This window comes from Capricornis sumatraensis, chromosome 12 (genome assembly GCF_032405125.1).
Source record: "Capricornis sumatraensis isolate serow.1 chromosome 12, serow.2, whole genome shotgun sequence".
Classification (NCBI taxonomy): domain Eukaryota; kingdom Metazoa; phylum Chordata; class Mammalia; order Artiodactyla; family Bovidae; genus Capricornis; species Capricornis sumatraensis.
This window is the reverse complement of record NC_091080.1, coordinates 85,378,917-85,404,134: the sequence shown is the minus strand read 5'-3', so window position 1 is coordinate 85,404,134 and position 25,218 is coordinate 85,378,917. Positions and strand designations below refer to the sequence as shown.

Genomic DNA, 25,218 nt, shown 5'->3' with positions numbered 1-25,218 from the left:
CTCCAGGGGATCTTCCCAACCCAGGGATTGAACCCAGTTCTCTCGCATTGCAGGTGTATTCTTTACCGTCTGAGCCACCAGGGAAGTCCAAGAATACTGGAGTGGGTAGACTATCCCTTCTCCAGGGGAACTTCCCAACCTAGGAATTGAACCAGGGTTTCCTGCATTGCAGGTGGATTCTTCACCAGCTGTGCTGGTAGTTGATGGAATCTCATGGAATGTTTTTGTCGATTTTTGCTAAGGGGTTGTGTCTATATCCAACCAATGCTTGTAATTCAGCCATGGTTTCACAAATGGAATTGCATCTCAATCTGCTCTTTTCCCAATACATTCACTGTCATTAAATCTGATATGTCATCTGTTCAACTATGTCTCACCTTTGCACAAATTAAACCCACTAAATTAAGATCTTTTCATGTCATCACTAAACGCAACACATTTTTAAGTTTCATCTGCATTATTATTTCCTCCATCGCTTTCTTAAATCTAGCAGAGAAGACAGTGGACAAAACATCAAATCGAACCCTAATTTGTGTTTGCCAATGGTGTAAACAACAGAGGATGAGATGGTCGGATGGCATCACGACTCAAAGGACATGAGTCTGAGTAAGCTCTGGGAGATGGTGATGAACAGGGAAGCTTGGCATGCTGCAGTCCACGGGGTTGCAAAGAGCTGGACACAACTGAGTGACTGAACTGAACTGAAATACTCCCACAGTGGCTGACCGCAATCTCCCAGTGCGACATCACTGACTGTGGGTTAGGAAGACACACGCAGTAGCACAGCACTAAACGCAGCGGTGAAAAGGAGAGAATTGATCAGATTTGATCCACATGTCACAAGGAGAGTCTTGGTGACTTGTTAATATACCAAGGGTGATGGCAGATTGGGGAAGTACTGGAAGCATCACCGTGACAGGGAGACCTGAAAAGGAGCAAGCAGTGAGAGCACGCCTCTCACTTTGCATGAGTTCCATTTGAGGTCCTGGTGACAACCAAGTGGAGAAGCTGAATAGGAAGCTAGATACACGGGTTTGAACCTCAGAGAAGGAAGGATCCGAACTGTAAATTTGGAAGATAATCACTGAAATGTTGGCAGTGTGTTAAATCATGCAGGGAAAAATTGTGGCTTCAAAGCAAAGGGCTGAAACCTTTAAAATACATCACTTGTAGACCCAGAGCAAGCCAAGGAGACTGGGGGTGGGGAACAGGGCGGATTATCGCTCTTACCAGAGTGTTCTAAGGAGGAAGAATGAACTTTGCTAAGCGATTAGGTATAACGAAGTAGGCCAGTGTTCTTTGTATTACTGACTGCAGGTAGCCAAGACAGTTTCAGTGGAATGCAGAAACCAAGAACTGAGTGCGATCTGGGAGACTAGAGAAGCGTGGGCCGACAACCTTTCAAGGAGTTCAGCTACAGAGAGCAGCAGCAAGGCAGAGGGGCAGCTGGAAGGGCACCTGGAGGGGAAGAAGGTTTGGGGTTCATGAAATGCCTATGACTCGGGTCCAGTGAAGAGGGAGATACTGAGCTAAGATAGGACTCTGATACTGGAGGAAAAGCAGGATGGAGGAAGGGTTCAGAATCAGTGTTTTTAGTAACAGGAGTAGCTTTGTAGGTTTGAGATTTCCCTGGTGGCTCAGACAGTAAACCATCCGCCTGCAACATGGGAGGCCTGGGTTCAATCCCTCGGTTAGGAAGATCCTCTGGAGAAGGGAATGGGCCACCCACTCCAGTATTCTGGCCTGGAGAATCCCAGGGACAGAGGAGCCTGGTGGGCTACAGACCATGGGATCGCAAAGAGCTGGACACGACTAAGCGACTTTGACTTTCCATTCTTGGGTCCAGGAGATTCCCCTGGAGGGAATGGTTACCCACTCCAGTCTTCTGGCCTGCAGAATCCCATGGACAGAGGCTACAGTCCATAGTGCCTCAAAGAGTTGGACACGACTGAATGACTAACACTTTGTAGGCTTGGCAGTGGAAGTGTAGAAAGTTTCTCTTTTTTCTTGACATGGGAGGCAGAAAAATCTAGTAAGAATGGGGGTTAACTGAAACGTGCGGAGTGGCAATGCGGTTGGGAACGGAAGTTCAGGACAAAAATGACTTGGATACAGGAGCCGGAAAGGGTTCGTAGGTGAGCGGGAGATGCGAGACTAGAGCCGTGGAACAGGGTCTGCTAAAAACAAAGGCCGGGTACCAGCAGGGCCTTGGACGGAAGAACGCAGTCTCATCGAGTCTTTCCCGAGATGCAGAAAGTTCAGACACACACTCGAAACAGCTCCTCCCAGGCAGGAGGAAGTCTAGCGTCCGGATCGCTGCGATCCAGCTCCCTTTACTGAAGGGACGCGGCAGCACCCCTCCGCCGAGCGCCACCGGCAGCGCAAGGAGCGCCGGACAAGCCGGGAACGGGCTCCAGCGCCGCGAGGGACAGGGAGGAAGCGCCTACAAGCCCACGGCGGCCCCCGCAGCCTGCCGCCCGGGGCCGCCCCCTCCCGCCGCCCGTGCCCTGCCCGGGGATCCGCGCCCAGGACTCCGCTTCCTCCTCTCGCGCCGAGACCGCCTCTCAGTCCCTGGCGGCTCCCTGCGCCGCGACTCGCGCCCTCTGGCCTGACGTCACCGGCGCTCCCGCCAATGAGCTCGAGAGGGACCGGCGGCGCCCGCGAAAGTGACGGCAGGTGCAGCCAATGGCCGCGAGGAGGGGGCGGGCCGAGGCGGCGGGGGATGTGAGGGGGGCGCCCGCGCGCGTGGGGAGCTGCGGGCCGTGCGGGCGAGCGTGCGGCGCGGGCGCCGCGGGGCGGGGAACGCGGCGGGGGGCGGGGGCGCGGCGCGCGCGGCCCCTCCCCCTGCCCAGCTCGGGGTTGGCGCCCGTAGCCGCCGGACTTCCCGCGTCCGCCGGGGAGATGCGGCCGCCGCTCGGGCTCCTTGCAGGTAACACGCGGGGCGGCCCCTGCAGGGCCGAGGGCGCCGCGGCTGGGCAAGCGGAGTTGGGCGCCGAGCGGACGCGGGCGGTCCCCACTGCCCGCCGCGCCCCGAGCCCCTGCAGTCCGAGCCGGGCCCGGCGGCGGCGCCGCTGAAGGAGTTGGCTCCGGGACCTGGGCTGCGGCCGGGGCCGGGGTCACGGCAGATGCGGGCCCTGGAGCCGTGCGCCCGGGTGTCAGCGGCACGCGGGACAAAGGGCGCGGCGTGGAGGGGGCGCGCTCACCGCCGCCCCAGCAACGCGGGCTCCCCGTCGACCCCGGGCGCACGGGCGCCGCTGGCGCGTCCCCCGGAGCGGACACCTGGCCGCGGGCCCCCGCTCCACCGGCCAGCTGGCCGCCGCGCAAGCGATGGCTGGGCGCAGCCGGGCCGCCTGGCCGCCCGCCCAGGGGTAAAGGCGGCGCCCTGGCCGCGCCGCCAGTGCCAGCCTCCCCGCGCTGGCTGCCCGGCCGAGCGGCGTGCCCTGGGCCGTGGCGCCCGGGGCCACTACCGAGCTGCCGCTTCCCTGCGCCGGGCTTGGAGTTTGGGGAAGCCGAGCGGGTGGCGCAGCCGCCGCCTCACCTCCTGCGAACTCCGCGGGGCTTCTCGTCTTGTTGATGTTGTGTCTGTAGGCTGTGCGTATTTTCTTCCTTTTTTTAACCGCACACAAAAGAAAGGAGTTAGAGGAACGAGCTAGCCAGAGCCTCGTGAGTCATCCCACGCTGCTCTTTTCTCTTGGAGCGCAGATGGATGGGGAGTGTTTCTTGAGGAAACAGTTAACAGTGAGGACTCACGGGGTCCCCCTCCCAGTCCCGTCTCCCCGCAGCCCCGACCGCGCCTGGGGCGCCCCAGAGGAAGGTGGGGTGAAGTATCACCCGTTGACTTCGATGGGAAAATGGCTACAAGCTAGCAAGCTGTAAACTTTCTGGGACAGTGGAACTGGGAATGTCGAACCTCCCGCAGTCATTCTTGCTGTCGGCAGGCATGGCTCGCGCGTTTCTGAATTGAGAAACAGAGAAGGCGATCCGAAGAGGAAGCTACTAGTAGCATTGTATTCAGCGCTGCGTGGGGGGAGGGCGGGAGAGATGAGTCTCCAGTGCCTTGGGGGCCCCGAGAGAGGAGCAGCCAGCTCAGGTCTCCAGGAACGGTTGTGTTCTTTATTCTGGTTTCCAAACGCACTCTCATTTCGGGCTGGCAGAGGGCAACCGGTGTGTGGATGGATCAATACTGATGAGCTGGAAAAGCCAGTCTGAGGCCAGAAGGCCCTTCAGTGCAGCTGGAAGAATATTTTTTAGTAGGTGTTCACTGCTAATTTTTCCAGGGATCGTGTAGGTTTGATCTGTATCTGTCAGCCCCTTACTGCAGTCCAGGCTGCTGTGTCAGGCGGCACCGAGTCCCCAGGGTTCAGAGCTCAGTGACTGCTGTGTGTTTGCTTTTGAGGGATGGTGTGCCCTCTCTAAGGTCTCTTTGACCTTTTCATTGACGACTGATTGATGGGTTTTAACCCCCTGAAAATAGAAGCTTGGTATAAGGAGTTTAAGATATTGACAATAAAGAGGCTTGTGCTTCAGTTCCCAATCTAAGTACATACACACGCCAGTGAATTCTCAGCACAGTGAGGATGAGCACAGGAATGGGACAGGAATCCCGTCAACAGTGTGGTCACAGGTAGAGCTAACTGGAGCCCTGCAGGGGCTGAACCTGAGGCCATGATGTTGCTCCTTTCTTCTCTGTCCATGAGGCAAACTTCCAGGGCTCAGGAGCCAGGGCTCGCAGGCAGGACATCCCCTGGGGAAGACGAATGGGGTGATGCTGCCCAGGCCCCATCCAGAGTGAGAAACAGGCTCCTCTGGTCCATGGCATTTCCCAGGCAAGAATACTGGATTGCCATTTTCCTTCTCTTGGTACAAAAAGGTGGAAGGGCCCCGTCTCCCTCCAGGTGCCACTTTATGCTGGCAGGGCTTCTTGTACCTGAGCTTCCAGCCTGCCTGCGATCCTTGGAGAAAAAAAATCCATCTACTGTTGGAGGAGGAGGATTAATGTGTTCAGCCATGTGGTTTATGCAGGACATACAGATGCCTGGTCACGGAGCCAGTGCCCTGCTGCTGCTGCTAAGTCGCTTCAGTCGTGTCTGACTCCGTGCTACCCCAGAGATGGCAGCCCACCAGGCTCCCCCATCCCTGGAATTCTCCAGGCAAGAATACTGGAGTGGGTTGCCATTTCCTTCTCCAATGTGTGAAAGTGAAGTGGCTCAGTCGTGTCTGACTCTCAGCGACCCCATGGACTGCAGCCTACCAGGCTCCTCCGTTCATGGGATTTTCCAGGCAAGAGTACTGGAGTGGGGTGCCATTGCCTTCTCCAGTGTCCTGGGTCTGCCCAAAAGAAGGGAGCCCTTCTCAATTGCATCAGGTTACCTGATGGGCTACTGCTGGCCTTGGTTGGCTAGCCTATCCTCAAGAATAAAAGTTGACAGCAACGTGTTGTTCGGTCACTCAGTCGTCTCCAACTCTGCGACCCCATGGACTGCAGCACGCCAGCCTTCCCTGTCCTTCACTATCTCCTGGAGTTTGCTCAAACTCATGTCCATTCAGTCAGTGATGCTATCTAACCATCTCATCCTCTGCAACCTGCTTCTCCTCTTGCCCTCGATCTTTCCCAGCATCAGGGTCTTTTCCAGTGGGTCAGATGTTTGCATCAGGTGGTGAAAATACTGGAGCTTCAGCAACATGATGGCAATATGGGTGATCCCAAGACAGGACGTCAGGGACTGGGCACTGGGAACTAGTCTCTGCAGAATAATGAAGTGAAGTGAAAGTCACTCAGTCGTATCTGACTCTTTGGGACCCTGTGGACTATACAGTCCATGGAATTCTCCAGGCCAGAATACTGGAGTGGATAGCCTTTCCCTTCTCCAGGGGATCTTCCCAACCCAGGGATTGAACTGAGCTTTCCCGCATTGTAGGCTGATTCTTTACCAGCTAAGCCACAAGGAAAGCCCAGTAATAACAGTAGTGGGAACCAATTGTTTCCATATATGCTCTCATTTAGTTCTTAGCACAACCTCCTGGTACCCTATGGTGCTGATGAGGAATGGATCCTTGGGAAGACCAGGCAACTCAAGGTCATATAGGTGGCAAGTTCAAGTCTGTCTGCCCACAGGGCCTGTGCTGTTAACCACTGGGCTAGACTAAGGTTCCTGATGCACTGTAGCAGAATTGCATTTGCTGATCCACAGTATTCTCTGAGCTACCCTACTCTGCCCATTAGCAATCAGGCCTTAAATGGAAAGGGCATTTGTGAGTGTCCTTGGGGGCAGCAGAGAAGTGGGGATGTTGGATCAGGGAAGGGAAGCAGCAATGAAGAGGGAAGAGTCAGCCAGGATGGGGAGCGGGGCAGAGTCTAGGCTCCCTGATGTCCCTGCCAGAGAAGAAGGGGAGCCCTTCTGAGATGGGCTCATCCATCCTGTTGACCCCCCAAGAGTCCAGGCCTGGTCCCCATGTTTGGGTCCGTAGTCTGCCTTCCGTCTATCTCAGCAGCCCTTGCCTGCATACCAAAAGCACTAGTGTGTGTTACAGATAATCTGATATGAAAAGGGAGGTGCAGCAACTAATGTTCAGTCACTAAGCTGTGTCTGACTCTGCAACCCCATGGACTGCAGCACGCCGGGCTCCTCTGTCCTTTACCGTCTCCCGGAGTTTGCTCAAATTCATGTCCTTTGAGTTGATGATGCCATCCAACCATCTCATCCTCTGCCGCAGCAACTAATTCAGGAGCACAAGTTAGTTCCTGACGCAGTACTCTTCCTAGAGGGCCATTTGAACCTCAGAGATCCACTTGTAAAATACTGGCATCATCAACTCAATGGATATGAGTTTGCGCAAACTTCAGGAGATGGTGAAGGACAGGGAAGCCTGGCATGCTGCAGTCCATGGGGTCCCAAAGAGTCAGACACATCTGAACGACTGAACAACAAACTCAAATATTGGCCTGAAGCAGACAACTTGAAGACCAGTTAATGGACCATCTGTCAGCTCACAGCTCCATTTCACATTTAAAATTGATATGAAACTAATATAAACCATTTGCTTTCCTTCATATTCACTTTCTGAACCAAAGAGCTCATATTCCCTCCGTATTACGTCAGGGTAGCTTCCTAACTGTCCGATCTTTTTTCACTTCTTGTAGCAGGAGTAGTTTCTGGAGCTCAAATACAGACACAGTGGTTGGGGCCTGCGTGGTGACCTCTACTGTGTTTGCAACTGTAATTTGGATTTGACCAGCGGTTTATCCTTTCAGTGACAAAGTGGGGGGGGGGGGGGGCCGGGGGGCGGGGTGACACATAGAGGCTGGAATATTCCCCCTGTACTTGCTGAAAGCATGAGTTACAAATGAGTTACCTCAGGTGGAGAACCTAGAGGGCCCAGCACCGCGAGAGCTGCAAAGCCCTTCCTCTCTGGGGGGTAAACCTGGCCTCTTCCCCGGGCCTGGACAGGAACAGTACTGCCATAGAAGAGAGGGTCCCATTGACTGTTGTTGGATCCTCGGCACGTTCACTCAGACAGAGGCCTGTGGAAAAGAGGCCCGTGACGTCCAGTGGCCCGGTGGACTGACTTCTCATTGATTCCATCATCTGGGGCATTCCCTGGAAGACCTGGAAACAAATACAGGTTCAAACTCATGTTGACCTTTGAACTGTGTGGGTACACTTATATGCAGATTATTTTCTGTAGTAAAGATCTCAGTACTAAAAAAAAAAAAAAATTGAAAAGACAAAATTGTAGGGGGCGCGAGTTTGATCCCTGGTCAGAAAACTTAAGATCCCACATGCCGCACGTGGAGCCAAAAAAAAAAAAAAAAGAAACAAGACTACATGGTGTGTGGTTAGTTGAGTCCCTGGATGACAAGGAACTGCGGATACAAACTTACAATAAGCTCTACATAGATTTTCAACAACGAGGAGAGTCAGTGCCCCTAACCACCGAGTTGTTCAGGGGTCATCTGTACATCCAAAGTGACTCCCAGTCAAAGGGCCTGAAATATTCTTCCATCTCAGTGTGAAGGAGTGGGGCTGCTCCCTTAGTAGGGAAGATGAGAGTCTTGCTTATTACCAGGGGATTCTCAAATTATTCTCAAATGAATGTGCTTCCTTCTTCCTTGAAGAAAGTGCTTGTAATAACAGTTAACCTTCCTTTGGCATCCGTTAAACCCAGTGCTTCTAAGCACTTTCAGTGGGTGTCCTGCTTAACCTTCATGACAACCAGGTTAGGTGGGCCTGGTTATCATCCCCATTTTAGAGGTGAGGAGACTGAGGCCCAGAGAGGTGAAGTAACTTGGCCAAAGTCTGGTGGGATTAGACCTAGACAAGATCCTTGTAAAACCAAGGAGGGTGCCTATTGAAGGTGTGGTGGGCATGGGGACGGACATACAATGTGATGGGAAGGGGAGGTGGTTTCATAATTGGTGAATTCCAGGTTAGGAAGTCCTTAGGCAACTGCTGGGAAGTTCTTTTGCTTTGCCGAGTGCACAGGACGTGAACTCAAAGATAGGCAGCACACACAAGGCCACCAAAGTAAGAAATGGCAAGGCTGGGAGACGGCATTTCATTTTAATGTTTTGCCTATTTGAAAGAAAAGCTAAAATAAGTGTCTTTATAACTTGACTCCCTCACCAACATTGGAGGTCATGTCCTCACCTAGAAGAGGACCCCACACTCTCCTTTAGGACACAGCCTAACAATGCTGTCCCCAGCATCAGTCTGCAGTGGGCCCGCCTTGCTCTGTCTGTCCCCTGGGTGAGAACCACGGCTGTGTACCTGCCACCTCACCTCTGTTAAACTCTTCTTTGTCCCAGAATTTCATTGAATGGGCGGGAGTGTCTGTGTTCTGCAGAGAGACCATAAGCTCTTTCACAATCAGGACCATGCTTCACATGCACACACAAACACACACAATTTTTGTGCTAAGACTCAACAATGAATATGTATTGAGTTTTCTTGATTGCATGAAGCAAGATGGTATCTTTTTTTTTAACTTTGTAAACTGGTTCAAGGACTATAAAAATGATCTGCCTTATGGGGCTGATAAACATAGGATTCCCTTAAGTCAGTGTTTCTCAGGGATAATCCAGCATCAGAAACCCAGGGACTCCTGACGTAGTCGGTTGCATCTGGGCCCAGGAGAAGCTCCCTGTGCCCAAGGTGATGGTTCTGCCCACTTGAGTTTTGAAAGTACACCTTAAAGGTGTTTAGGATCACACCCTGTAAACTCACAGCATAAATAAATAATTGACCGTCTAGCTGGTTTTCACTTGGGGTAAACATGCCTACTGTATGTGTGCGTGTGTGCTAAGCTGCTCGGTTGCATCCAACTCTTGGCAACCCCATGGACTGCAGCCCACCAGGCTCCTCTGTCCATGGGATTCTCCAGGCAAGAATACTGGAGTGGGTTACCATGCCTTCCTTCAAGGGATCTTCCTGACCCAGAGATCGAAGCTGTGTCTCTTACTTCTCCTGTATTGGCAGGCGGGTTCTTTACCATGAGTCCCACCTGGGAAGCCCGCCTACTGTATAAACCTCCTGCCAAGGCGTTGATGAGTATTGATGTCGTGTTACTTATCTTGCAGGTTTCTAGCCAGCAGAATGCTGGACCCAGAGGCCGGCAGGGCGCAGCTGTCAGGATGGCCGAGTGGGACGCCAGTCTGGACCACATCATCCCATCCTCTGTTCTTCCTCCCTTCTGGGCGAAGTTCCTCGTGGGTTTTGCTTCCCTCGTGTGTTTTGCCCGGAGCTACGATGGAGACTTTGTCTTTGATGACTCTGAAGCCATTGTTAACAATAAGGTCCGTATCTTGATGTCTGTCTGGTAAACTGACTTGCCTGCATCTCAGTAATGATCTGCATCAGTTATTTTCTATGGCCGTGGTCCTCAACCTCTCTGACACCAGGGACCAGCTTCATGGAAGACAGTTTTTTACTCGGACTGGGGCGGCGGGGGAATGGTTTCAGGATGATTCAAGTGCATTATATTTACTGTGCGTTTTATTTCTATGATTAGTACATCAGCCCCACCTCAGCTCACCAGGCATGAGAACCCAGAGGTTGGGGACCCCTGCTCCACTGAACTTTGGCTGAGCCTTTATCTGAGCCCTCATCGTGCTCCAGATTTCCCATCTTTTTTTAGAGAGCATCTCCTTGATTTAGGGCCCCTTTTATTGCTGGCAGCAGGGTCTCCCAGCCTTGCCTAACCTCAGGCTTTACCCTGGCTGGGTGCCCTGCGTGAGGTCCCAGCCCATGCACATATCAGAGAGACCGTTCTTCTAACATGACAAGGCCACAGTATTGCAGAGCCTTGCAGGCTATTTCAGGTTTTGTGAGAAAATTTTACAGAGCTCTAGGCCAGAAGGATGCCCCCATCAGACACACACACACACGGGCACACACACACACACACATCTGCTGCAGTGATGGGCAAGTCTGATCCTCCACTGGAAGGTGTGTCCTTGGCTGTAGGCAGTGAGCCGGCCCCTTCTGTGTCCTTCGCTGGGAGCATCAGGACATCCTGCTGACAGTTGCGGATGACCCGGAGTTTGCTGCCCGAGGAGACTGCAGTCCCTGCTCGTTTCCTGTGTGGAGACTCAGATTTGCTGAATTTGCAAAACCCCAGCCAGTTCCGCTCACCAGTGGGTGTAGGGGAAATGATATTCCTTTTCAGTCACTGACTATAGAGGTAGGGAAGAAGAAATCAGTTTGTGGGAAGGGAAGAAAAGGGTTTCATTGAGCTAAAAGAAAATCCGAACAAGAAACCTGGAGGCAGAGCCCAGAGGAGAAAGAATGTGGAAAGAGCGTAGTTAGAACCTTTGTGATGGGAAATAGCTACCCTTTCCAGTATTCTTGCCTGGAAAATCCTATGGACAGAGGAGCCTGGCGGGCTACAGTCCATGGGGGTCACAAGAGTCGGGCACAACTTAGTGATTAAACCAAACCAACCCCTACTCAGCCGATGTTCTGTGTCTGCCTCAAGGGGCCAAGAGAACCTGAAGGAATTCACTCCTCTCTCTTTCTCTAGTAGATACAATCGTAGCATCTCTTTGTAGCACTTTTCCTTAATGCTCTGCAAATTTTGAAGTCATAGATTTTCCCGAATGTGGAGAGAGCCATTTTCCTATTAAAAGCGTTGAGGAAAATTCTCTGTGCAAGGAATGTGTATTAGGTGGGGTGGAGGGGAGAGGGGGCGAGGGGAAAGGGGGTGACTGTTCGGCAGATATTTCATTTGTAACACCCTATGAATGATTTGCTTCATTTCCACGGCACAGACTTCAGTCTGGTGTTTATTTTGAATCCAGGTTCTTCACTTGTAATTTCCCTCCAGTTTATCCAGTGGTTTGAAACCTCCAACTGCCGATGTTTCTGTTTCAGTCCTTTTTGCAACAGCGCTTAGGAGCAAAAGAAGTGTGTTAGCTCTGAGTAACTGTGTCACAGGGGTGGCTTCATAGCTATTTTCCAGCGGGATACGTGGCTTAATAGCTGCTTTCCAGGGAGGACACATGACTGTGCCTTTGTTTTCTTGGCTCAGCTGGGCCTTCCTTGCTGTGCAGGCTTTTCTGTGGTTGTGGGGAGCAGTGGCTACTCTGTATTTGCGGTGCTCAGGCTTCTCGCTGCCGTGGCTTTTCCTGTTGGGAAACACGGGCTTCAGGGCACATGGACCCAGCCGTTGCTGCACATGGGCTCAGGAGTTGTGGTGTGCGGGCTTAGTTGCCTCGCAGCATGTGGGATCTTCCTGGACCAGGGATCGAACCTGTGTCTCCTTCATTGGCAGGCAGATTCTTAACCACTGGACCACCAGACTAGTCTGCCTTTATCATTATTATTTTTTAATTCCATTTGCTGAGAGTTTCTTGGCTCTGCCACTCCTGGAGGATGTATGAAGTGTCAATTCTGGACCCTCGTTGAAGAGCTCTGGTGAGCAAGGTGGGAGACACAAGCCATGTCCTGCGTGAGATGCCCGGGATGAGGTTATGCTTCTCTTTCCTTCTGGGAGCGAGGGCAGAGGAAGGCGCTCTGTGACCCCGTGCGTTGTCTTGGCAGCGTTTTCTGGAGCATCACACTGTGCCCCTTTGTTCAGTTGCGAGCCTGCTTTTCTCCCCTTCCCTGTCTACTGACAGGCCCTCCTCTGTGCATTGGCACCGGGCCTGCAGTAATGTGAAACAGGCTGTGACTGGAGTTTCTTGGTGTTAAAGGCTGTTTTCCAGATGCTTCCTTGTAGTGTTGAGTTGCCTGTAGTGTTGAGTTGTTCACGGAGATGATGATTTTCTTTGAGTCAGTGGAATCAGCAAGCATTTGAGACACAGCACATCTTTCCTAGAAATCATTAGGAAAAATTGACCTTTCTTCCCGCGGTGCACCTTGCTGTGAGGGCTACACCCAATCAAATATTTAGAGCTTTGTTGGAGTTCGTTTGCTGCTCAAACGGAGGGAAAGATCCTTTGCTCCTCCCTCCACAGCTGAGCCGGTAGTTCTGGGACAATGCAAAAGTACATGTCTTCCAGTGGGGTAATGGAGTAAACGGAGTTAGTAGGTAGATTGCACGACCCTCATGAAATAGCAACTTGACTCTTAGAGAAGGGTGTGTGCACTCAAGGCCCCTGAAGCTGATACCCACTGAAGTAAAATTCACCCACAAAGTGGGTGTCAGGTCACCAGCTTGCCTCTGTCCCACGTGGTCAAGCTTTTCCCTTTGCATCATTTAGCACCTAAGGCTTCCCAGCACCTAAGGCACTAGTGGTAAAGAACCCACCTGCCAATGCAGGAGACACAGGAGACACGGGTTCGATCCCTGGGTCGGGAAGATCCCCTGGAGGAGGAAATGGCAACCCACTCCAGTATTCTTGCCTGGAGAATCCCTGAACAGAGGAGCCTGGCAGGCTACAGTCCATGAGGTCACCAGAGAGTCGGACACAGCTCAGTGGCTAAACAGCAGCCTTACATATTGGCTGTGAGAGAGGGTGATAGTGACCTCACTTAGCTGCTTGGTCCATTTGTTCATTCTGCATGGATCAAGCGCTTTCTGTGCACTCCCCCCAAACACAGGGCGGCCCAGGCCTGGAGGAGCCCCAGCGCAGTGGGGCAGATATCAGTCACGTGAACCTCCTGGGAAACAGGCACTGTGAAGACAGGTAGAGGATGCTCTGGGCCCCCCAGGAAGAGAACTGCATCAACTCCGGAACGTCGTAGTCCAGTGCCTGAAATATGATGAGTGGGAGGAGCTGAGCTCTGGGGAGCTGAGGGGTGACCATCCGGGCACAGACCCGTCTTGGGGCAGGTGGCAGCAGGGGCCATTTGGGGACCAGAGACCAGGAGCAGAGCCAGCGTCTGGGAGATGTGCCAGCCACGTGCAGCTGAGGGGCCAGAGCACCCCAACTGCGGTGTCCCCGTAAGATGTCGGCTTGGTCCTGGAAGGGGTGGGGCTCTCGTAGAGGGTGGGAGAGATCCCTTGGAGAACACGCAGAGCGGGGCACAGTGGAGCCCTGTGGACGCCCGGCCGGGTGCTGGGTGTGAGGGTGGCGGGGCCTGGACCCAGGACTGGTGGGAGACACGGGGAAGAGAGGGCTTCTGCCCAGGGGGAGGGCGCAGTCCCGACCCTGCCGTCTGCTGTGTTGCCCGCAGGACCTCCGCGCAGAGACACCTCTGGGGGACCTGTGGCATCATGACTTCTGGGGCAGCCGGCTGAGCAGTAACACCAGCCACAAGTCCTACCGCCCTCTGACCGTGCTGACCTTCAGGTGAGGTGCCGAAGGACTGCCATTGGGGAGGGGAAACCCGAGGCTTGTGCTTGACGTTGCACTGGGTGGGGTGTAACAAGGGACCCCGGTCAGGGGTTCCCACGGACGTACAAGCCGCGGTGCAGACACTGACCCGTGCAGCTGCACAGAGGAGACCTACCAGGCCCCCGGCACGGCTGCTCTGACAAAGCGTTCCCTACTTTGCACAGTTCTCTCAGGTTGGACCCTTTGCAACTTAAGCTGGAGGAAACAATATGTCAAGGCAACAGGTAGCCTCTAATTAAATTGTGTTTGCTTTCACTATATAAAAAAAGTAAGTTATAAATCTTCCTCCTGTGAACCACATCAGGCTTCCCTGGTAACTCAGAGGTAAAGCATTCACATGCAACGCAGGAGACCCAGGTTCGATACCAGTCAGGAAGATTCCCTGGAGAAGGCAATGGCTACCCACTCTAGTTTTCTTGGCTGGAGAATTCCATGGATGGAGGAGCCTGGCAGGTTCATGGGATCACAAAATGCGACTGAACATCTAACACTTCACTTCTGTAACCACATCAATATCCAAAAACAAAATGAAACTAAAGATAATCTCGCCACCCCACCATGAATCGGGGAACTGTTTGCATTAAATAGATTAATTGATCTCACAGAAGTTCCCATGCATAGCTGTTTCTCAGGTGTATTGGATAACCTATGTGTAGATCCCTCAAAAGTGAAAGTGAAAGTCGCTCAGTCGTGTCCGACTCTTTGCGACCCCATGGCCTATACAGTCCATGGAATTCTCCAGGCCAGAATACTGGATGAGTGGCCTTTCCTTTCTCCAGGAGATCTTCCCAACCCAGGGATCGAACCCAGGTCTCCCACATTACAGGCGGATTCTTTACCAGCTGAGCCACAAAAAGAAGTATAGAAATGATGAATCAGAACCACTCATGATTGAAAAAGAGACAAGAATCCTTGACAGGGACAGCCTTGCCTTTACCTCACCTGAATAATTGTCTTTTTTTTTTTTTTTGGCATTTCCTCTCCAAGTATTTTCTGTCCCACTCCTCTGAGAGGTCCTTATCTCCCTTTTTCCCCCTCTGCAGTTAATTACATTCTTAGCTCTTCTTCGCCCTTCTTAGCTTAACAGGCATTATTTATCTTGACGCTGTTTTTATCAACTGTGCGCACGCTCTCCCCCTTCAGTATGTTCACACACCAGCCTTTCCCTCCAGCTGGTTCGTGTTTTATTTCACGAGCTTCTGCATCTCTGTTGTGAATACCTTCCTTCCTTGCAGGATGAACTACTATTTGTCGGGAGGCTTCCACCCCATGAGCTTCCACGTTGTCAACATCGCCCTGCATGGCGGCATCTGCGTGCTCCTCGTGGATGTCTTCTCCGTGCTGTTCGGGGGCCTGCAGTACACGAGCAAGGGCAGGAGGCTGAACCTGGCCCCCAGGTCGTCTCTGCTGGCCGCCCTGCTGTTTGCCGTGCACCCGGTGCACACCGAGTGTGTAAGTACCGTCTGCCAGCCATCTCTGCCCTTGTGTAAGATTGATGCGGTCCACGCACTGGTTAGTTCCCTAAAACAAGCTTCCCTTGGCTGCTTGTACAGCTGTAGAAGGCCAGCTTTCAGACACCCAGAACGTTGATTTGTGGGTTCAGCAGGTCCCCCTTAGGACAAACGCAGGGTCCATGATGGGCCAAGACTTCATAAAGACCATATGGCATGATCTCTGGTGATACTCTCTGTGTCCCTTATTAGACCACACTGGGAAGGTGTGACTGGTGAACCTTGCCCATCTTCTGGGTCTAAAGCCAGAGGCTGAGATTGCCTTTTTTTCCTGAAAAGGGGTCTGATGCAGCTTTCCTCTGTTAGCCAAGAGCTTTAGTGATTTCCAAAATACTCCCTCACAATTCATAGGATTGTCACCAAAACGCTGTAGGTTCAGCTGCAGCAGCATAACAATTTCCACTTTACAGAAGAGGAAGCAGCCAGGGAGGACAAATTAGGGACTTAACCTAGGTCGGTCACAAGGCCGAGGAGGGTAGGGACAGAATTTAAGATCTGGTCATCTGAACCCGTCCCAAGGAGAGATCGGTGTGCTGCCAGCTGAGCTGGTGAGTGGGTCCCCACATCCTGCCAGGACCTGCTCATGAATTCGCCCCACCTTGCTTCTCATCTCCCATCCCACCATTCCATGACAGCCATTCAAACTCAAATATTTGAGAAAAAGCTATCGGTCATTAAAAATTAGCATTCCTAAGACAAATCAGCTGTGTGTTCACCTTTCCTTGTTTCTTGGCAAATAGGCAATATTCAGTTTCATCCTATCAGTTCGGTTTAGTTCAGTTGTATCCAACTCTTTATGACCCCATGGACTGCATGCCAGGCCCCCCTATCCATCACCAACTCCTGCAGCTTACTCAAACTCATGTCCATTGAGTCGGTGATGCCATCCAACCATCTCATCCTCTGTCATCCCCTTCTCCTCCTGCCCTCAATCTTTCCCAGCATCAGGGACTTTTCAAATGAGTCAGCTCTTCACATCAGGTGGCCAGAGTCTTGGAGTTTCAGCTTTAACATCAGTCCCTCCAATGAACACCCAGGACTGATCTCCTTTAGGATGGACTGGTTGGATCTCCTTGTAGTCCAAGGGACTCTCAAGAGTCTTCTCCAACACCACAGTTCAAAAGCATCAATTCTTCAGCACTCAGCTTTCTTTATAGTCCAACTTTCACATCCATACATGACTACTAGAAAAACCATAGCCTTGACTAGACGGACCTTTGTTGGCAAAGTAATGTCTCTGCTTTTTAGTATGCTGTCTCAGTTCAGTTCAGTTCTGTTGCTCAGTTGTGTCCGACTCTTTGTGACCCCATGAATCGCAGCACGCCAGGCCTCCCTGTCCATCACCAGCTCCCGGAGTTCACTCAGACTCACACCCATCGAGTCCGTGATGCCATCCAGCCATCTCATCCTCTGTCGTCCCCTTCTCCTCCTGCCCCCAATCCCTCCCAGCATCAGAGTCTTTTTCAATGAATCAACTGTTCACATGAGGTGGCCAAAGTACTGGAGCTTCAGCTTTAGCATCATTCCTTCCAAAGAAATCCCAGGGTTGATCTCCTTCAGAATGGACTGGTTGGATCTCCTTGCAGTCCAAGGGACCCTCAAGAGTCTTCTCCAACACCACAGTTCGAAAGCATCAATTCTTCAGCGCTCAGCCTTCTTCACAGTCCAACTCTCACATCCATACATGACCACAGGAAAAACCATGGCCTTGACTAGACGGACCTTATTTGGCAAAGTAATGTCTCTGCTTTTGAATATACTATCTAGGTTGGTCATAACTTTTCTTCCAAGGAGTAAGCGTCTTTTAATTTCATGGCTGCAATCACTATCTGCAGTGATTTTGGAGCCCAAAAATATAAAGTCTGACACTGTTTCTACTGTTTCCCCATCTATTTCCCATGAAGTGATGGGACCAGATGCAATGATCTTAGTTTTCTGAATGTTGAGCTTTAAGCCAACTTTTTCGCTCTCCTCTTTCACTTTCATCAAGAGGCTTTTTAGCTCCTCTTCACTTTCTGCCATAAGGGTGGTGTCATCTGCATATCTGAGGTTATTGATATTTCTCCCGGCAACCTTGATTCCAGCTTGTTTCTTCCAGTCCAGCGTTTCTCATGATGTACTCTGCATATAAGTTAAATAAGCAGGGTGACAATACACAGCCTTGATGTACTCCTTTTCCTATTTGGAACCAGTCTGTTGTTCCATGTCCAGTTCTAACTGTTGCTTCCTGACCTGCATACAGATTTCTCAAGAGGCAGGTTAGGTGGTCTGGGATTCCCATCTCTTTCAGAATTTTCCACAGTTTATTGTGATCCACACAGTCAAAGGCTTTGGCGTAGTCAATAAAGCAGAAATAGATGTTTTCCTGGAACTCTCTTGCTTTTTCCATGATCCAGTGGATGTTGGCAATTTGATCTCTGGTTCCTCTGCCTTTTCGAAAACCAGCTTGAACGTCAGGGAGTTTACAGTTCACATACTGCTGAAGCCTGGCTTGGAGAATTTTGAGCATTACTTTACTAGCATTTGAGATGAGCTGTGATATGCTGTCTAGGTTGGTCATAATTTTTCTTCCAAGGAGTAAGTTTCTTTTAATTTCATGGCTGCAATTACCATCTGCAGTTATTTTGGAGCCCAAAAGATACAGTCTCTGGGCTTTGGGCTGGGCCCCCAGGGGAGGGAGGAGAGCTAATGGAGGGGGTTTCCTTGCCTCTTGTCTCTTTAGAGACCAGGGCATCGGCCCCAGGGTATTCCCTGAGGATACCAGCGCCACTGCAAGATTTTCTTTCCTCGAAGCGTTGGTGAGGATTTCAGATTGCTTGAGTTCAGATTGCAGAGTGTCAGAGAGGGATGGCCAGGTGTCCTTACTACTCCTGCTCATCCAGTGAAGCCAGAGTTTATGCTGAAGGAATCAGGTGGTGAAATACCACCCCCCTTCCCTCATTCCTTCTATGGCTCCCTCAGAAGCTGTGCCCAGTAGGGAAACGCCACCACCTTGTCTGTTACGGATTCAGGGAATGGCGGTGACTTCCCCAGAAAACTCTGATGGGAGTGTCTCAGGTTATTTGTAAGGAAAAAAAAAAGTCTTTATAAATAGCTTTGGCTGAAAATACATATTAATGCAAATAACAGAAAAGAAAAAAATCTCTTTGTACCCATGCACATTGGCCAAACAGTTCAACTCAGTACCTTCTTGGAATAGCCTTTAAAATTTTCTTCCTGTAGAATCTCTTTCTGCCAAAAATTCACTGAAGAACTGAATACTCTGTACACTGAAACACTTGTCACACTTTTTTTTTGAGACTTAGTTTCTTTTTTAAATTACTTTTTATTGGAGTATAGTTGCTTAACAATTTTGTGTTAGTTTCTTGTGGTATAGCAAGTGAATCAGTTATCCTTACGCACATAGCCCCTCTTTTTTGCATTTCCTTCCCAGTTAGGTCCCCAATGAGCACTGAGGAGAGTTCCCTGTGCGATACAGTAGGTTCTCATTAGTGCCATACTTTTTAAAACCTGTTTTTCTTCATGTCAGATGACGTAATGTACATTCCTTAAGACCTGGGAGTGTCTTCACTTAGCCAAAGGCAGAATGTTTGTTTTAAAAATGAGTTTATGATATTTAAAGTTCATTTTAGTGGAAATGTTTTTTTTTCTTCCAAATTTGGATGATTTACAACATTATATGTTAGGGGGAGTCTTTAAATGTACCTCAACTGCTCAGATAATGAGTAGTTTAGGCTGGCCTTTTTGCCTCCTACCCCTGGTATTTAACCAAGCCACTTCCCTCCCCTTCACTGAGTTCAGGAAGCCTTGTTCTCTGACCCTCCACGTTCCCAGCCCCTGCTTCCCAGACGCTCTTGCTCTCAGGACCTTCTTGGATGCCCTTCTCTGAGTTGGCTTCTCTTACTGTCTCCTCTGAAAGGCTGTGGGATGCGGAACCATCCTCAGGCCCTGTGAAGAGCCGCAGCTGGCAGATGCTGCTCACACTTCTCTCTGGTCCTGATGGGAGGCCCACGGCACCATCTGCTTCCTCCATCGCTGGCCGTGGAGCCGCAGAGCCCACACCTGCTTCTCCCTAAGCTGCCGTGTCCTTGGTCCACTGCTCTGTCCCCCCGAATCCCTCCAACCATGTGTCCCTGTTAGATTGACAGTGAACCAGCACCTACTGTGGGCCGGGCTCTGTCTGTGGGGTCTCATTGCATCCTCGATTTCACCGCATCTCTGAGCAGGTTACAGGCCAGAGGATTCCAGAAGTCTCATGATGTATTCGCTACCTTTGTGAAGTAATCATTCCATTTACCCCTCCAGCACACTGGCCTCCTTGGCCCAGATCTGTTGAACCTGTATTTGTCTTTAGCTTCCTTCCCGGGAGGAAGTTTTTTCACGTGCCTGGCAGTCACAGGTGGGACTCAGCTGCCAGCCATCTTAGTGATTGCATCCCCCGGCGTCAGGAGCTCGCCATCGGATGGGTGTTTGCCTCGCCAGCATCGGGAGCCACGCTGGTTGGATGGAAACTGCTCCTAAAAGGCATTCCTTTTAGCTGTGGCTTGTACATGCCCTGGGCACAGAATATAAATATAGTGATTTTCACATTCATTGTGAAATATACTCTCTTACCTCTGTTTGTAGGCTAGACTTTACTTTGGATCCAACATCACACTTCTCACTTTAAGATGAGCTTCCCAGGAACTAAAATGAAACCTTGAGAGTCACAGTGCAAGCTCTGATACATGCCCTGTCCGGGTGCTAGTTAGTAAAGGATGCCACATAGACTAGACCAGTACTCAGGAGCACAGTTCTCTGTCTTTGGTTGACCTGAGACTTTTGGAGAACAGTTGTTGGAGTAATCAGCTTGAAAGAAATGAAGCACCCATTCTGTGTTGTTTCTTGGACACTAAGGTGGAGAAAAGGGCCATCATCAGATGCAGAAAATGGGGAGGGGCAGAGAAGAAATGATGGAAATTGTACTCTGTTTTCATCTTACTGGTCAACCTCTTTTGAAGCCTTCCACTTTCCAGGTTAACCCGCTTAATTGGTTTTGGTCTAAAGGGAGGGAGAGACAGTGACAGAGGCTTTGAACCCCCTGTGTCCTATTCTCTCTGCTTGATGACGTGTAGCGCTTACTTCCCACCTGTCTTTCATGTCTCCAGTCAAATTTTCTTTCTTAAATATCATGCCTTTTGAGCTGATAACATTTTCCAATTGAAAAATGCACCCTGGGCACCTGATCAGGGCAGAGGTATCTAGGGCTGTGGGCACAGAGTGCCAAGTGACAGGGTTTTCCCTCCACATGGGCATCGCTGCCTGTGTGCGACCCACAGAAGAGCCACAGTAGGTCAGAGTCAACCCAGCCTTCCCATGGAAGCAGCTGACCCAGATCCTAGACCCAGAGTGAAGAGTCAGTTGTCAGATCACACCACAGTTAGAGAGTTTATTTTAACAGATGGCTGAGTCTCATAAGGTTTTCTGTTTCTAAGGATGTTTTTGTGTTTCCAAAGTTTCACGTAAATGTTTTTTTAACATAAATCTCTTTCCTCCGCCTTCTTTGAAGGTTGCTGGTGTCGTCGGCCGTGCAGACCTCCTGGGTGCCCTGTTTTTTCTGCTGTCTTTCCTTGGCTACTGTAAAGCATTCAGAGAAAGTAAGCATGATGTTTTACCCTCTTAATTTTGCATCTTCTTCGTGTTTCTGTTCTGTCGAGCGTGTTTTAACAGATGGGAAGGTGTCCGCTCGTATAAGTTTATCACTTTGAAGGAATGTAGGTCAAAGGTATCAATTGTTTTTAGTGATGTCTGTTACTCAGGTTGCTTTTTTCACGACACAAAGGTTGTGCTTCAGCGTTCACAACGTTCAGGAAGCATCTTGCTGAGTAGTGAAACCAAGAGCTCCTACTCTTAGTGCTAAAGCAGTTGTGATTGATTTTTGTGATTTTTTTTTTTTTTATTTCCAGTAAAATTGAAGAGGGGAAAAGCTTTTTGTTATTTATTTATTTTTAATGAAACCATGTTGGAGGAAAAATATAGAAAAATTGTAAAGATGTATAGCTATGAATATGCACCTGGAGCATGAGGTTCTTATTTTTTGTCACGTTAATGGTACTTAGAAAGTCTTTGTTGCTGGAACCAATGGAGCTGAAATGACCAGTTGTGTGTGTGTGTGTGTGTGTGTGTGTGTGCATACATACATGCGTGCAAGTGGCGGGGGTTGAACTGCCTGTTTATTAGCACCAATGCATTTATTGAGATTCAGTAGAATCCCCGTATAACTCTACTAATTATATGAATTCTGATCGACTCCAAGTGACATCATCCCTTCCCAGTTGTCTTACAGTAGAAATTGGGTATGATACATTTATACATGTTGGCCCTGGCAACAGTGTTATAATTTCAACTTCTGGTATAAATTCAGTTCAGGACTGTAGAACTCTCTCCTTATATAACACAATCAATTGAAAAGGGAAAGTCAGAAGAAAAGGGAAGGTGAGAGGAACAGTTTCTATGGGATGCTTGACAGGGCTGTTTCAGCAGAGTGAGTGAAAGTCACTAAGTTGTATCCAACTGTTTGTGAGCCCCCCATAGACTGTAGGCCACCAGGCTCCTCTGTCCATGAGATTTCCCAGGCAAGAATACTGGAGCGGGTTGCCATTTCCTTCCCCAGGGCCTCTTCCCGACCCGAGGATCAAACCTGGGTCTTCTGCATTGTAGGCAGATCCTTTACTGTCTGAGCCACCAGGGAAGCCAGTTTCAGCAGAAGCTGATAGAGTAGTACATTGGTTTCCTTGAGTCTTTTCCACAGCACTTCTCAAAGCTTAGGTGTGGTCCCCTGCCAGGGCCTTAATGTTATTGTTCATGTACTAATGCTTATACTTGGATTCCTCTTATAAACTGATATCTTATTCATAAGCAAGGACAGACCACTCATTCAGGATTTTGTCTCTGCTGGGGCTGGTTGAAGTGGGGTCACTCAGGACTGGTTTTTGCAGAGTTAGGAATTTCCATAGAGGCTGCCTGGCCTATGAAGCCTGAAATTCTTACTGGCCTATCCTTTGCAAAGTTTGCTAATCCCTGGGACAGATGACTGACAGGTAACTCACCGTGCTAGTGGTTCCAAAAGATTTTTTTAGCTAAGATTAATAGGGAGTTTCCAGCACTAAATTTTTCTTTACTCATGAAGGTAGAGGAGTTTCCTGTAACATAAGTTACCATTTTTTGACTGTCTGCTGTCACACATGTGTGTGTGGTTGTCAATTATGTTACAGTCTTCAGTTCAGTCGCTACGTTGTATCTGATTCTTTGAGACTCCATGGACTGCAGCACACCAGGCTTCCCTGTCCATCACCAGCTCCCTGAGCTTGCTCAAACTCATGTCCATCAAGTCGGTGATGCCTTCCAACCATCTCATCCTCTGTTGTCCCCTTCTCCTCCTGCCTTCAATCTTTCCCAGCATTAGAGTCTTTTCCAGTGAGTCAGTTCTTCCCATCAGGTGCCCAAAGTATTGGAGTTTCAGTTTCAGCATCAGTCCTTCCAATGAATATTCAGGATTGATTTCCTTTAGGATGGACTGGCTGGATCTTTTTGCAGTTCAGGGGACTCTCAAGAGTCTTCTCCAACACCACAGTTCAAAAGCATCAATTCTTCAGCCCTCAGCTTTCTTTATAGTCCAACTCCCACATCCATCCATACATGACTACTGGAAAAACCATAGCTTTGACTAGACGGACCTTTGTTGGCAAAGTAATGTCTCTGCTTTTTAATATGCTGTCTAGGTTGGTCAGAGCTTTTCTTCCGAGGAGCAAGAGTCTTTTAATTTCATGGCTGCAGTCACCATCTGCAGTGATTTTGGAGCCCCCAAAAACAAATTCTGACACTGTTTCCCCATCTATTTGCCATGAAGTGATGGAACTGGATGCCATGATCTTCGTTTTCTGAATGTTGAGCTTTAAGCCAGCTTTTTCACTCTCCTCTTTCACTTTCATCAGGAGGCTCTTTAGTTCCTCTTCACTCTCTGCCATAAGGGTGGTGTCATCTGTGTATCTTTAAGATAGGTGGAGTTACTTTCCCTGCTGTCCACATGTAAGACAGAGTTTAAGTAACTCACCAGGATCACACGGCTATATATGGCTGAACTGGGTTCACCCTCTGTGTCTAACTCACTTCAAAGCCAGCCCCAACTAAACTGTCTTCATCGGCTTCCCTGTCCTCATGGGACCAGTGAGGCAAGCTTGTCAAAACAACCATTAAAGATAAAGAGGAGGTGCATTCAATTCTGTTAATGAATTGTTTAAATGTTAAGTGTGGTAGAAACATCAAAAGTATGATTTAAGAACTCCCCCTGGTACTCACGTTGCCCACGTAAGTGTGCAGCCAAGAATCAAAGCTCTTTTGTGGAAGAAGTTCAGTCTGGTACTTATTGAATACAAATAATAATAAATGATATTTGTTGTTTAAACCTATGATTTAAGTTACCTGGTCTTTGTTCTTTCAGATCTGAACATCAATTCAAAGAACAGTCAAGCATTCATTCCTCATAAACTTGAAGTTTAAGAGAGGTTTTTTACAGAGGAACAAATTTAATATTTTTTATAAGGGAACAAAAAATTGAGTGTTCTGAAGTGAATGATTTAACTAGGTAAAAAGATCTTTCAGAGAATACATTCCTTTTTTAATAACCTCATTAGCTTTTTTTAATAGATGCACTGTCTGTATTATAAAGCTCTGGACAATTTTTAACTGCCTGAGTTTATTGTAACAAGCAATTCTGTGCTAACCTCTGGAATCCTGGCATTTTTTGAGAGTGAAAAAAGAGTCTCATGTAACATTTCTGGGGTTTTTTTTGTTATGTAGAATAGCTCCAAGTGGGCTCTTTTAGAATAGAATCTTTTTTTTTTTTTAAGAAGAAAATACCCTTATAGAAAAGGATAATTATTTTAAAGGGAAAAAGAAAAACACTAAGTCGATGATGCGCTGGTTATTATTTCTGAACACCCAAAATGAAAAGTATTATTCTAATGATGAGACATCCTTCTCTGTTAAAGCCTAGTACATATTTTGGATTGGAAAAAGGTAATCTGTCTGTATGGGCTTCCCAGGTGGCACTAGTGGTAAGGAATCTGCCTGCCAGCGCAGGAGATGCAGATGTGGGTTCAATCCCTGGGTCGGGAAGATCCCCTGGAGAAGGAAATGGCAACCCACTCCAGTATCCTTGCCTGGAGAATCCCATGGTCAGAGGAGCCTGGCAGGTGTCAGTCCATGGGGTCACAAAGGTCACATACATAATCCTTCTGCACAATAAACTTGATAGAAGAGCCAAAACAATTTCTTTTTATAAATAGATACCTTAGAATATCGTTTCATGGGAATTGGGATGACAAAGAGAAATTTCATTAGTCTCATTTATATAGTGGGGAGGAGAGAACCTTTTCAAGAGGAAAGGAAATGGGTACATTTCTAGAATAACCATTTTAAATCCTAAGCTATTATGAAACACAAGATCTCAAGTCTCAGTTGTTTTAAGTTCTTCAAATTTATTTTAGTCACTCTCCCTACCATAGTTCAGGGCTTCCCAGATGGCTCTTTAAGAAAGAACCAGCCTGCCAATGCAGGAGACGTGGGTTCGGCCCCTGGGTCAGGAAGATCCCCTGGAGGAGGAAATGGCCACCCACTCCAGTATCCTTGCCTGAAAAAAATCCCATGGACAGAGGAGCCTGGCAAGAATACAGTCCATGGGGTCGCAACGAGCCGCACACGAGTAAACACAAGACAGTTGCACCATAGTTCAGGCAGCTAAAACAGGATAACTGTCGACTCTTGGGATCTCGTTTCCTGCTCTTTTCCACTCTGATTCAAGACACGTTTGTCTTTGGCTTACACAAAGTCACACAGCTTAAACGAGGGCAACTGTGTAACTCACATAGTCTAGGACGCCTTTTTTTTTTT

At 49.3% G+C, this 25,218-nt stretch overlaps 1 protein-coding gene across 1 annotated transcript in view; it reads left to right on the top strand.

The window, feature by feature from the left end:
- Positions 1 to 2,876: 2,876 nt before the first annotated feature.
- Positions 2,877 to 25,218, top strand: part of TMTC4 (transmembrane O-mannosyltransferase targeting cadherins 4) — a 56,153-nt gene continuing 33,811 nt past the window's right edge. Inside the window, exons 1-5 of the mRNA XM_068984333.1 lie at positions 2,877 to 2,929; positions 9,578 to 9,793; positions 13,617 to 13,732; positions 15,013 to 15,229; positions 20,837 to 20,924. Coding sequence (XP_068840434.1) covers positions 9,632 to 9,793; positions 13,617 to 13,732; positions 15,013 to 15,229; positions 20,837 to 20,924 — 583 coding nt within the window. The 5' untranslated portion in view covers positions 2,877 to 2,929; positions 9,578 to 9,631. The remainder of the gene's footprint in view (positions 2,930 to 9,577; positions 9,794 to 13,616; positions 13,733 to 15,012; positions 15,230 to 20,836; positions 20,925 to 25,218) is intronic.